General features: G+C 42.1%; 1 protein-coding gene across 1 annotated transcript in view; it reads right to left on the bottom strand.

The window, feature by feature from the left end:
- Positions 1–116: 116 nt before the first annotated feature.
- Positions 117–13,212, bottom strand: part of LOC136752177 (uncharacterized) — a 101,503-nt gene continuing 88,407 nt past the window's right edge. Inside the window, 1 exon segment of the mRNA XM_066707681.1 lies at positions 117–1,531. Coding sequence (XP_066563778.1) covers positions 1,025–1,531 — 507 coding nt within the window. The 3' untranslated portion in view covers positions 117–1,024.

Genomic DNA, 13,212 nt, shown 5'->3' with positions numbered 1-13,212 from the left:
ATGTTGCTAAAGTACTACCTTTTTACAAAAGAAAGACGTATTGTGAATCTTGGTTCCCACATGGTGAAGGTTACATTTCCTTCTGGTCTCCTTGCACTCTACCCTTAGGAAATGAGAGAAGGGTGGGTGAACAGGATGGTGGAACAGTTGTTGTAATATAGTCAATTAATATTGACTATTAAATGGAACACAAAATGCTGCCAAAAATATTTGAATAACAAAACTGAAATGTACACTTATAGAAACGTATCTGTGAGATTGATACAACCCATGTATGCATGGATTTAAATGGCTCTGATTAAAGTTTCTCTTGGAGGTTAGCTTTGGGCAGTTTTTTAGAACTATTGCAGTTTTGATATTTTAGTGCTTGTATACAAACATGTTAAGCTGATTTGTAATTGTTACAGTTAAGATAGAACAATAAGACTTATTTATACTCGACTATGAAATGCATTGATGTATAATTAACAAAACAAACTGTTGTAGGATTTTAACCTTGGGTTTTGATTCATGTGGTTCTCTAAATAGATTAATTTCAAAGTTTCCAAAGGGACACATTTTTCCTTTTGTTTGTTGTTCCAAACAAGTGAAAAGTGGTGGCGCTGACGGTGTTTTCTCCGGTAAGAGCCGGGAAGGGGGGAGGCTGACGGTGTTTTCTCTGGTATTCAAATACGTAACTGATAAAAATTGCAGGGGGGGGGCTCAGTCCCGCTACCTTGTGTTTGGGGGGGGGGGGCTGAAGCCCTTGAGCCCCCGTGTAGTCGGCGCCTATGGTACCACATTTCAGCTGTTTTACAAGCATTTAAATGAAATTAAACTAAAACATTCCTGTTTTTCACCTAATGGCTAAATCTACAAAGCTACTATTCACTATTTTTAGAGAATCAGGCAAAAACACACAACACGGCTGCCAAATATTTCCCTCTATACATTTTTTTTTTTTTTAAAGAAAATAGTCTTCAGTTACAGAAATATCTTTTTCATGTAATTAGATTTTTTTTTTAAACAGAGGATATCTGACAATTTAACAGTCATACAAGCCATAATTAAATCTGCCCCCTGCAGGTCTAGGAGTGATGACATCTATGACTGTGATCCTCCGGGGGTCCCAGACACAGTCCTCCTCCAGCCCACTTGGCACCATCCCACAGTAAGGAGGGACCCAGGCCGTGTCGAAGCCGTAGTTATGCCAGGTCTTCTGTAATGGATGCCCTTGTCTATCAATCTTCTTCACCCTCCCCACATCGACCCTCAGCCTCAGCACAACTCGCTGGTGCTCTGGCACGTTAAGAGGATAGCGGCTGGCTTTCTGCAGGTCTCGACTCACATACACCCCTGGGCCCAGCATACCATCCCGAGACCGTCTGAAACCATTCTTCTTGATTTCTTGTGCAATCGCCCTTGTCGTTCCATGGTACATGACATAGATCAACCCATCCACAGGCTCACTTTGGCTCTCCAGACAAGGCAAAGAGCAGAAAGGGAAGTCGTCTTCTGACCACATGTTTCAGTCTTGGCACTTCAGTGGAGGCTGCAGGACAGAATCGGGAGGAAAGAAAAACACACAGTGAGGCCCTGCTCAGCAGGCCAATTGTGATTAAAAATATGATTTATTTATTGTTAATCATGATTGTGGCCCTTGCCCTGGCCCTCTAAGGTGCCCCTGCCCAGAAGGGAAACAGTGGACAGTGCCCCAGTCAGGGCTCAGAGCAGCTCCACATCCCTGTCAGACAGGCCGAGCAGCAGGTGGAGGCAAATTCAAGTACACTGTACCTAACAGGTGAGATTCACTTATCAGCTCTTACAATCTAGGATGTAAGACCTTATAATGTTTACTGTATCTCCTATACACTTGTGTAAATTCTAAATTTGTAAAATGTATTATGCCTGAACTGCACTGTATTATTGCACTTTGCAGTGCTGTTATATTATGTAAGTCGCCCTGGACAAGGGCGTCTGCTAAGAAATAAATTAATAATAAATATAATTCAATACATTTCTCCTGCTGATCATAGGGGTTGAGGTCCCTGATTAACCAGTGGTGTATGAGCAACCGGGCAAGCTGTGCTAATTACAGTGAAGACAAGGTTGCGCTTTTAGTGGTTTTTAAAATATTTTCCTGTCTGAATCATTGCTTGGCTTTCTGACTTAGTGCCATTTCCTGTAGACTGCAGTCAAACACAAAGCAGTTGCTTTTGACCAAAGCCAGAAAGAAAGGCAAGCCTAAAAAACTTCACTGAAGATTAAATATGAATCACTTTAAAACAACAAATATATTTTTGATAAAAAAAATATGTAAAATGTATATATATTGAAGAGTTTCTTCAACTCACATAGTATAATACACTTAATAGGTAGCAGAGACCGTTGTGGTTGCTTACGCATTTAGATCCTTAATCACAATGAACAGTTAAAAGTGAAACAATTATCCCATTTGAAAAGTATATATTTACTTACTCAATATACTTTCAAATTATATATATATATATATATATATATATATATATATAAATATATATAGCTCCATACATACATGCATACTTTAATTGATAGTAGTTTCTTTTTTTCAAGGTAGTTTTTAACATCAGATCAGTTTAAAAATCCCTCCAAATCTGTCTAAATGACTTCCTGAGTTTGAAACACCATCCACCCTATAATTACAGTAGCCATCTTTTATACGGGATCATCTCTGAATAGCATTTAATTTGTTTTATCCCATCTTGTAAGTATTTATATGTATTAGCATATATTTTTAAGCAATCTATATACACACACTTATGTTTTATATATAAACAACAATAAGTGTGTGTGTGGATGTATATTTAAAGCATATGCAACTTACCAGTTGGAGTTGAGGCAGCTGTGTGCTCTCAGTGAGTGAGGCGCGCTTATTTATCTAGTTTCATTTTCCTTAAAAGGAAGGGCGTGTCTGATCTATAACGTTTTACATCTGGTTGGAGATGCTTCCTTTGTATTGTTATGATGATGATGATTATTATTATGTGTATTATGATGATTATACTATTTATAGTAAATTACTTACTCTTGACAAAAAAAACTTTTACAAACTCCATGTATAATTCTTGAAATTATTGCATTGCCAGTCCAAAGCAGTAAACATCACCAGCTGGATTAAAAGCAAACAAGTACCTTGTGCACCTAATGGTTTAACCTGATCTGGCAGCCAAAGGTGATTTACTGAGGTTACAGTTATCAACACACATATAGAAATAATACATTGTCCACCTGTTGTCATAAGAAAGCGCTTTAGTTCATGCAGTCAATGAGTTCATTCAGCACAGGGTAAAGCACACAGGCTGTGTAATATACACTCACGTAAAGGATTATTAGGAACACCATACTAATACTGTGTTTGACCCCCTTTCGCCTTCAGAACTGCCTTAATTCTACGTGGCATTGATTCAACAAGGTGCTGAAAGCATTATTTAGAAATGTTGGCCCATATTGATAGGATAGCATCTTGCAGTTGATGGAGATTTGTGGGATGCACATCCAGGGCACGAAGCTCCCGTTCCACCACATCCCAAAGATGCTCTATTGGGTTGAGATCTGGTGACTGTGGGGGCCAGTTTAGTACAGTGAACTCATTGTCATGTTCAAGAAACCAATTTGAAATGATTCGACCTTTGTGACATGGTGCATTATCCTGCTGGAAGTAGCCATCAGAGGATGGGTACATGGTGGTCATAAAGGGATGGACATGGTCAGAAACAATGCTCAGGTAGGCCGTGGCATTTAAATGATGCCCAATTGGCACTAAGGGGCCTAAAGTGTACCAAGAAAACATCCCCCACACCATTACACCACCACCACCAGCCTGCACGGTGGTAACAAGGCATGATGGATCCATGTTCTCATTCTGTTTACGCCAAATTCTGACTCTACCATCTGAATGTCTCAACAGAAATCGAGACTCATCAGACCAGGCAACATTTTTCCAGTCTTCAACTGTCCAATTTTGGTGAGCTTGTGCAAATTGTAGCCTCTTTTTCCTATTTGTAGTGGAGATGAGTGGTACCCGGTGGGGTCTTCTGCTGTTGTAGCCCATCCGCCTCAAGGTTGTACGTGTTGTGGTTTCACAAATGCTTTGCTGCATACCTCGGTTGTAACGAGTGGTTATTTCAGTCAAAGTTGCTCTTCTATCAGCTTGAATCAGTCGTCCCATTCTCCTCTGACCTCTAGCACCAACAAGGCATTTTCGCCCACAGGACTGCCGCATACTGGATATTTTTCCCTTTTCACACCATTCTTTGTAAACCCTAGAAATGGTTGTGCGTGAAAATCCCAGTAACTGAGCAGATTGTGAAATACTCAGACCGGCCCGTCTGGCTCCAACAACCATGCCACGCTCAAAATTGCCTAAATCACCTTTCTTTCCCATTCAGACATTCAGTTTGGAGTTCAGGAGATTGTCTTGAGCAGGACCACACCCCTAAATGCATTGAAGCAACTGCCATGTGATTAGTTGATTAGATAATTGCATTAATGAGAAATTGAACAGGTGTTCCTAATAATCCTTTAGGTGAGTGTATAATGTAATGTATAAGAAACTATAGTATGCATATTATGTACAACACTTAGTGGAATAATATGTTAGGATTTCAGCATTGTATTGGAACTATAACTCCTTTCATTGTTCATAAATGGCGCACACATTGCCAAGATTAGTACATTTCACAACTGTGGGATTAGTGTACAAAGCGGGAGAGGTAAAGGGAAAAAAAAAAGTTTTGTTTCTAAACATACATGCAACACCCATACACACATAATTAGGTGTAAATGTTTGTGAATAATATAGTCTGAAAAGTCCCCGTGTTCCCATCTGTTTTCTTTCTGTAGAACATAACGTACAATAAATGTGCAATCAGAATGTAAAAGTCCAGATACGGGGACACGGTCAGTTTTTGATAATACATTAAAATAAAATGAATACCACCAAAATAAATAATAATAATTACTATTATTATGGGCAGTGCTGCAGCTGTTAATTTCAAGTAGGATATGTATGTACAGGGTCATTAGTATATGTACATGGTTTTACTTTTTCTTGCTCTGTTTCTCAGCACTCACAAGAACAGCGCCCAGGCCATCATCACCACGGGGTTTCAGCTGTCAGGGGGCCCTCGTCCTTCAGTAGCCCCGCAGACCCAGTGGTGCTGGAGCTGCAGGTGCGAGTGGGCAAAGTGAAGCAGCAGGACCTGCAGCTCCAGACCAGCTGGCACCAGCATGGCTACAACACAGCGGACTGCGTGTGGGACCCACAGAGGCTGAGAATGGGGTGGCGCACTGCAGCGACCCCGCCGTCTGGAGCTAGCTGGAGGGGCTTATACAGCAGGGGGCAACAACATACAGCTGGGCAGAGGTGGGGGGCTTTGCAGGACCTGTGGGGGGGCGGCACAGGGAGGGCACCGTCTGGAAACGTGCTGGGGCTGCTGGGACACCATCTGCCTTGGCATGCTCCTGGGCAAAGGCACGGCCGGTGGGAGCCCCCACAGTCTCCATTAAGACCCCCTATCCCCTAGAACACTTGTCCTTGGGCTATCCAGATGCCTGTTACCCATATGTGCTTGTTATGGTGGATCCATTTACACGGTCCGCATGGGCGGTGCTGGTACGGGATCAGTCAGCGCCCACTACAGTAAAGGCAGTTTGAAAGGCGAAAGGCAGTAATTCAGACCTTCGGCTGTCCCGAGTGTCTTCACAATGACCAAGGGGACAGTTTTTAGTCAAAACGTATGCCTTAATCACTTATTTAATCCAAAGACTGATCCTCAAATTTGAAGCTGTAGGCATTCAGGGTAATGTAAGTAGATGGATTATGAACTGGTTGATGTTTAGGAAACAGAGGGTGTCGATTAGAGGAGTTGCTTCTAACTGGAGTGAGGTTGTTAGTGGAGTTCCACAGGGATCAGTACTAGGGCCTTTGCTTTTTCTAATCTATATTAATGATCTGGACTCTGGGATAGTTGGCAAACTTGTCAAATTTGCAGATGATACAAAAATAGGTGGCTCAGCAGATACAATCTTGGCAGAGGGACTTAGATAATATTCAGTTGTGGACTGACACCTGGCAGATCAAATTCAATGTGGAAAGTGCAAGGTAATACATGCAGGTAACAAAAATGTCCACTATAATTACACTATGGGAGGAACAGAACTAGATGAAGTAATGCATGAGAAAGACCTAGGAGTCTATGTGGACTCCTCACTTTCTCCATCCAAACAATGTGGGGAAGCAATAAAAAAGGCAAACAGGATGTTAGGGTATATTGTCAAAAGTGTAGAATTGAGAACAAGGGCAGTAATGTTCAGACTGTACAATGCGCTAGTTAGAGCTCATCTGGATACTGTGTACAGCTCTGGGCTCCACACTTCAAGAAAGATATCGCTGCTCTAGAGGCAGTTCAGAGGAGAGCAACCAGACTTATTCCAGGTCTGAAGGGAATGTCCTACTTGGAGAGACTGAGGGAACTGAACCTTTTCACCCTGGAACAGAGGAGACTATGTGGGGACTTGATCCAAGTCTTGAAAATCATGAAAGGCATCGACCACATCAAACCAGAGGAGGTTTTCCAGATCAGCAGGGACACACGGACCCGGGGACACAAATGGAAATTGGACTTCAAGGCATTCAAAACAGAAAACAGGAGACACTTCTTCACACAGAGAGTCGTCACAATCTGGAACAAACTCCCCAGCGATGTGGTAGAAGCTGAAAGTTTGGGAACATTTAAAAATAGACTGGATAGGATCCTTGGATCACTTAGATATTAATTGACACCAAACGAGCACGATGGGTCGAATGGCCTTCTCTCATTTGTAAAGTTTCTTATGTTCTTATGTTCTTATGTTCTTAATCATTGTTTGTTGGGTTCCTCCTTCACTATTTATTATTGCGTGCACTAAATTCTTATGTTATGGTTTCTTTGTTATTTCCACTTATTAACCTTGTTTTGGTATCCTTTCTTTATTCCTTAATTGTTTTTGAATTGGTTTATTGCTTCACTTGTGTTAAATTAAGAGCCAAACATAAGCCGCCCGGCCGCATTCCCACATGGACTTCCGCATTACCTCCTTGATTTCCATCACCTGCACCCCTGACCCTATTGTTCTGCCTATAAAAGCAGTAAGCTCTGTTCACTAGAGAGACTGAGACACACCAGTAGCAGAGCCAGACACGGAGACAGCATTGCACTTTGAGATGCACGCACACACGGGAGGAAGCAGACGCTGGGGATCTGTAATGAAGGGAGAGCCATGGAAGCCGACTAGCAGAGTGGACCAGAGGCATGATGTTCAGAGGTCGTGGGAGAAAGATGGACCTGCCCAGCTTGCATAAGTACTTTGTTTCCCTGTCAATGGAAAAAAGATTGAGACAATAATAATAATAGATTTAAACATGGTACTTCATTTTGAACACTATGGAAAGTGGTAAAGGATGGAGTCCTTTTAGAACCAGGACTGACATTGCAATTGCATTTAACGATTTCTGTCCTCCCTTGCCCTCCTCTGGTGGCTGTCCTGGGACTTACAACCCATTTTCAAAAAGGAAAGGTATTCATATTTGCTTATTTTTCACCGACTTTTCTGAATACAACTGACCTGTATCTCCTAGAATCTGTGGAACCGGGGCCGAGTGGGTCAGAGCTTCTGCCTGGCCCAAAACCGCTACCTGTGCAGAGTCCCTGAAGCGAAATTGCATCTCGCTTACCTGTAGGTGGTTTGTGGGGTGGCTCCTACCTGTATCCCTGGTTGTGAACTCCTTTTACTTTATTTGAGCATCTCTGGGACAGATGCCTCTAAATCTGTTGCTGCTTAGTGTGAATCTTTACAGTATGGGAAAATTAGGTTTTTTTTTTGTATCTATAGCTACTGTGCTTTATTGGGTCATTTACTATAATTCTTTGTTCTTTAGGTTAGGGTATTTTGGTCTTATGCCCCCTGAATATTAAAGGTGGGTTTTAGCTGGTGTATTTATTGCCTGTTATCTTACCTGATTGTGTGATTGCCACTTGTCTTGCACAGCTGACAAAACTGGTTAAATTAAATGGTTATTACTTGCCTTTTGCTGTTGTGTCTTTGGGTCTGATCAAGCCTGCCTGGGGAGAGAATTCAAAGGGGGTTGCAAGTTTCTCTTGCTCATCAATTGAGGTGGCATAGTTGCTCACGTGTTTCACACTGAGCCCCATCGGCTAGCTCCTTTTATTGTTCATAAATTACATAGACATTATCTGGTTTAGAACATTTCACAACTCTAGAGGACAGTGTAGGATTAGTAAATGGAAACTGTATGACTCCCTGGAAAGACATGGCAAATCCAACATTGATACATTGACTTTTATACTCTGATCAGAACAATGATACAGTAGTGATTGTTTTTCAGTATTAAGGCAGAGAGTTGTGGGAGTGTACTCTGGTTCATATGGGCATAATATAAACTGCAGCTATGAGATATTGAGTTATAAACAATTTAAATAAATTAATAAAAAGTAACCCATTAAAATTCAAATGCAGAAAGACTTCAACTTTAGCACTGGTTCCATAAGCTCTCTAAATACTAAACCTGCATTTCAGGAGGAACTGGAACTTCCTTCTGTGTCCTCATATTAAATCCCGATGTGCAAAGTCCTCCTTTTATTGTAACAACTTTGTGTTGGCAGAGAAATGAAACTGAAAATGCTTTCCTTTATCTGCCAAAGGAATTTCCTGTTTGTATGAGAGGACTCATTCGGCTGAAAAATATTTGCTTTAACTCTGCAGAGCAGTGGGAGGCTGGGGGTCTCCAGATAGCACAGCCTTCCTGGTACATGTGTTGTGGGAGCTGTGGAGAGTCCTGACCACTAGGCAGGCTAGAGGAATGGCAGCAGAGAGGCTTTTTTTTCTCTCGTACTGTGGAAACTGTGACAAAGATCAAAATATTTTGTGTATAATGGGTAGAACTGTGCGTTCTGTAATAGTTTGCATTGATTAAACCTGATGGATGAACAGGGATTGGTTGCATTACAATTTCTCTGGCATTTTCTCGGTCTCATTTTGTAAGGAGAACTAAAGTGTTAGTGTTGCATGGAAGGGCTCTAGGTATTCTAGTGAAAGGGAAGCCTATGGCTACTGAAAGCATCATAGGTTTAGTAATGTGGTAATTAAAGTGCACCCAAGAGTGTACTGTATGATACATTACTTGCATAAATAAGAGTGATTGGTACAGACCAAAACAAAACCACAAAAAAGAAGGCTATCCTACCTCATTTTAGTCGACCAAGGCACCACAACACTAATGGCAAGGCAGGAACAATTTGTTTTCACACTGTTCACAACTGGTACAGGGCACGAAGTCTGTTCAGTTAAAAGCACACAAGATATCTATGTTAATTTTTAAGCATAAGATGTGCATATGTGACACACACACATAATTCTGGGCACATAAAATCCCCAAACCCTAGCCAAACAAAAATATATGAATTAAGAAGTATTGAACTAAAATTGCTGAGCTCCTAAACTCGCTACGTATGCGATTAGTTTCATATAGGTGGCACAGCACACAAACCACACCTGCAGCTTTGCTTGCTGTCTCTACTGAAGTGTGCGTTCCTGAAAGAGGGGACTCCTACCCGGTTGGCTGGGTTAGGGGACAGGTGAAAATCTTTGATTTGGAGGAATAGAGGGGAATCCACGTGGGAATGTCAACCGGCAGCGTGCGCCCAGAAACTAACTAATAAATCCATCACCTACGTAATAAAGTAAATCAAAGAAAATAAACACACTACAACCACCACTAAGTTATTATTTTCATTTCTTGGCAGACACCCTTATCCAGGGCGACTTAAAACATAAGTGCAATACAAAGTGCAAAAATACAGTTAAGTACAGGGCATCAACATTACAAATACAAATTTACATTAAACATAGCAATTCAACATATAATACATTTCACAACTTCCAATTAACACAGGTAAGTACAGTAAGAGAGGTCAAATATCCTGGAAAATTAAAAGTAAAAGCTAAGTGCTGTCAAGATGTAGGGTCACAGTCAAGGGTTACGGGAAAGGGAGCAAGAAGGAAAATCAATCAATAATGCAAGAAGCATGATAAAACTCTGTGAAGTGCTATCTAACGGGGATTAAAGGACTAATATTACAAGTACTGTCTGAAAAGATGTGTCTTGAGTAAGCGCCGGAAGGAGGTCAAGTACTTTGCTGTTTTGACTTCGGTGGGCAGGTCGTTCCACCATTTAGGGGCCAGGGATGAGAAGGAGCGGCTCTGGAGGAAGGAGAGTAGAGAGGAGGCCGTTAGTCTTCTGGCACTGGAAGACCGCAGTGGTCTGGAGGGGATGTATGGGGAGACGAGGGACTGAAGTTAACTTGGTGCAGTGTGCTCGAGATAGCGGTAGGTGAGGGTCAATGTCTTGAACTGAATGCGTGCCGGTATCGGGAGCCAGTGGAGGGAGCGGAGCAGTGGAGTAGCGTGGGCGAATCGGAGCAGAGAGAATACGAGACGAGCTGCAGATTTCTGGATGAGCTGGAGTGGGCGGGTAGTAGTTGCAGACTGTGAGGAGGTCATTCATGTTAATGAATGAAAAAATATGTTTGACAATAATCATGATTGTGGCCCCTGCCAAGGCCCTCCATGGTGCCACTGCCCAGAAGGGAAGCACAATGGACCCCAGCATGCCCTGGGCAGGGCTCAGAGCAGCTTCACTCCCATCAGACAAGCCAAACAGCAGGTGGGGCCAAATTTAAATACACTGCACCTAATGGAGGTAACATTTGAAATTTGATACATTTCTCCTGATCATAGGAGTCTGATTAACCAGTGGTGTCTGAGCTACTGGACAAGCTGTGCCAATTACAGTGAAGACAAGGTTTTACTATTAGCAAAGCTAAAAGAGTTTCCTGTCTGAATCACGGCTTAGTTTCCTGGCTTAGTATAATTTCCTGTAGACTGCAGTCAAACACAATGCAACTGCTTCTGACCAAATAGAGAAAGAAGCTTCCCGGCAAGCCTAAAACACTTCACTGAAGATTAAATATGAATCACTTAAAAACGACACTAATCATTGCTGGGATAATATGATTCAGTGTGTTGTAGTTAAGAAAACACCTTTAAAAAATGTTATTAATGGTAGTAATTTGTTGTATAAAAAATGAGGGAAAATATATAAAAAATGGGCATGGTTGGTACAAATAAATCACTTATGAACTTACCTGTTGTGGAGGGAAAGGGGGAGCTGGGATAGAGTTGTTGGGGTTGGTGTGTGGGCGGCCATGTTGGGAAGGGTTCAAGTGGTTGTAGGAAAGGGGTGTGTGCAATAATGTTTTGCTTTATTTTCTTTGTACTAATGTTGGTTTGGTATAACTGTTATTTATTTATATCATGAGACTATGTAATGTACTGTATTTGTGTTTATACTTTTAGATATTGATATATTTATATTTTATTAATGGTCTGTTCTGGGGGAGGAGTTCTAGACCTTGGGTTATAAAGAGGGAGTGTGAGAACTGCTAGGGCGTCAGTTGGGAGGTTGGGTTCCTCCAAGGAGGTCGTCAGTATAGAGCCCTGCCATTGAGTGCATTGTTCCCCAATTAACATGGGGAGCTCTAGTTATCCTGCTCTCAGGAGTTTTTGCTCTCTCTTGGGTAGAGAGAGATTTGTTACAAATCATTCTGTTTATTTATTTGTTGTTGTTTTTTTAAGATAGGAAGCTGAATTAAATTAGTTTCTTTTGGAGAACTGTCTATCTGGTCCTGCGTGTTCCCTGCATCACAACACCTGACCCTGGGTCTGCAACATTTTGGTGGCAGTGGTGGGATCCTTCAGTGGCCAGCAAGAGCAAGATGGTCCAGTAGCAAAGTAGGAGGACGAGATCAGCAAGATGCCTCCTCGTGAAGAGAGGCTGGAGGAAGGAGAGGAAGGTGCCTTGGCAGCAAGTAAGGGAGCAGAAGAGGCTCAAGCTTCTGGACAAGTCACCAGTAATAATGTTGATCCAGCCACCACAGAACTGATTAATATGTTCAAAGTGTACATCAACTTACAACAGAAGGCTGAGGACAAACTTGAAAGAGAAAGTATTAGGCAAGAACAATGCTGGAAAGGTATGCAGCATCAGTTCACCTTGCTGCAAGCAGAGGTACGACAAGGCCTGCAAGTGTATCCTGGAGCTGACGCTTCTGGCAGCCTTCCAGAAGTAGAAATCTGTGCTGAACCAGGCGGTGTGTTGATGATGGCCTGGAGAGAGTCAGTACTGCTCCGTCTGGAGGAGTCGGATGACATTGAGCAGTACTTGACCACATTCGAAAGGATAGCAACAGCTTGTGCATGGGAAAAGAGACACTGGGCTATACGGCTCATTCCTTTATTAACTGGCAAAGCCCACAGTGCTTTTGTGGCTATGGGGGTTGAGGACACCATGAACTATGATAAAGTTAAAGAAGCCATACTAAAGGAATATGAGATTAACACAGATACATACTGCCAGAGGTTCCGATCCCTGAATATTTTGCCTGGAGAGACCCCACAAGACTAAACTGCGACATCAGGAGCTGTTTCCAAAGTGGATTCAGACGGAAAGGGAGCTGCTTATTTTGGAACAGTTCCTTAGGATGGTTAGTCCCAAAGTGGGAGTTTGGATAAGGGAGCATGATCCAGCCTCAGCCTCTGAAGCTACTAGACTGGCGGAGACCTTCTTGTCTGTGAGACGAGGGCAATGGAACTACAGCTTCAACACGGGGATGAATGTGCCCCCTCTGATCCCTCTGAAGGATGATAGTCCAATATGTCAACACCCTTACCGTGATCCTGAGAAACTGCTCCCAGGTCTGAAAATGGAGATTGACTTGATGATATCAATGGGTTTTATTGAAGAGTCAAGAAGCGAATGGAGCAGTCCAGTTGTTCTGATGCCCAAAAAGGATGGAAGTCTGAGATTCTGTATCGACTTCAGGAAGATCAATTCTGTAACCAGATTAGATCCTTACCCAATGCAATATGCAGTAATAATGCAGTAAAACGTAAAACATGAATGTGCCTATTGACTATTACTACAACAAGCCAGATTATACCAGTCAGGAAAAACTCTGTGTTATGTACCAAATATACATGAGTGTTATTAGCTGCCTGCACTCTGTTGTTCTAAAGAAAATGTCTGACTGGTTACTGAAGAGTCGCAGAAATCCAGAGAGAGATGTACCTCCAATC

The sequence above is a fragment of the Amia ocellicauda genome, chromosome 1 (genome assembly GCF_036373705.1).
Source record: "Amia ocellicauda isolate fAmiCal2 chromosome 1, fAmiCal2.hap1, whole genome shotgun sequence".
Taxonomy (NCBI): domain Eukaryota; kingdom Metazoa; phylum Chordata; class Actinopteri; order Amiiformes; family Amiidae; genus Amia; species Amia ocellicauda.
Note: the sequence above shows the minus strand (reverse complement) of the source record. Positions and strands in the feature narration are given on the sequence as shown.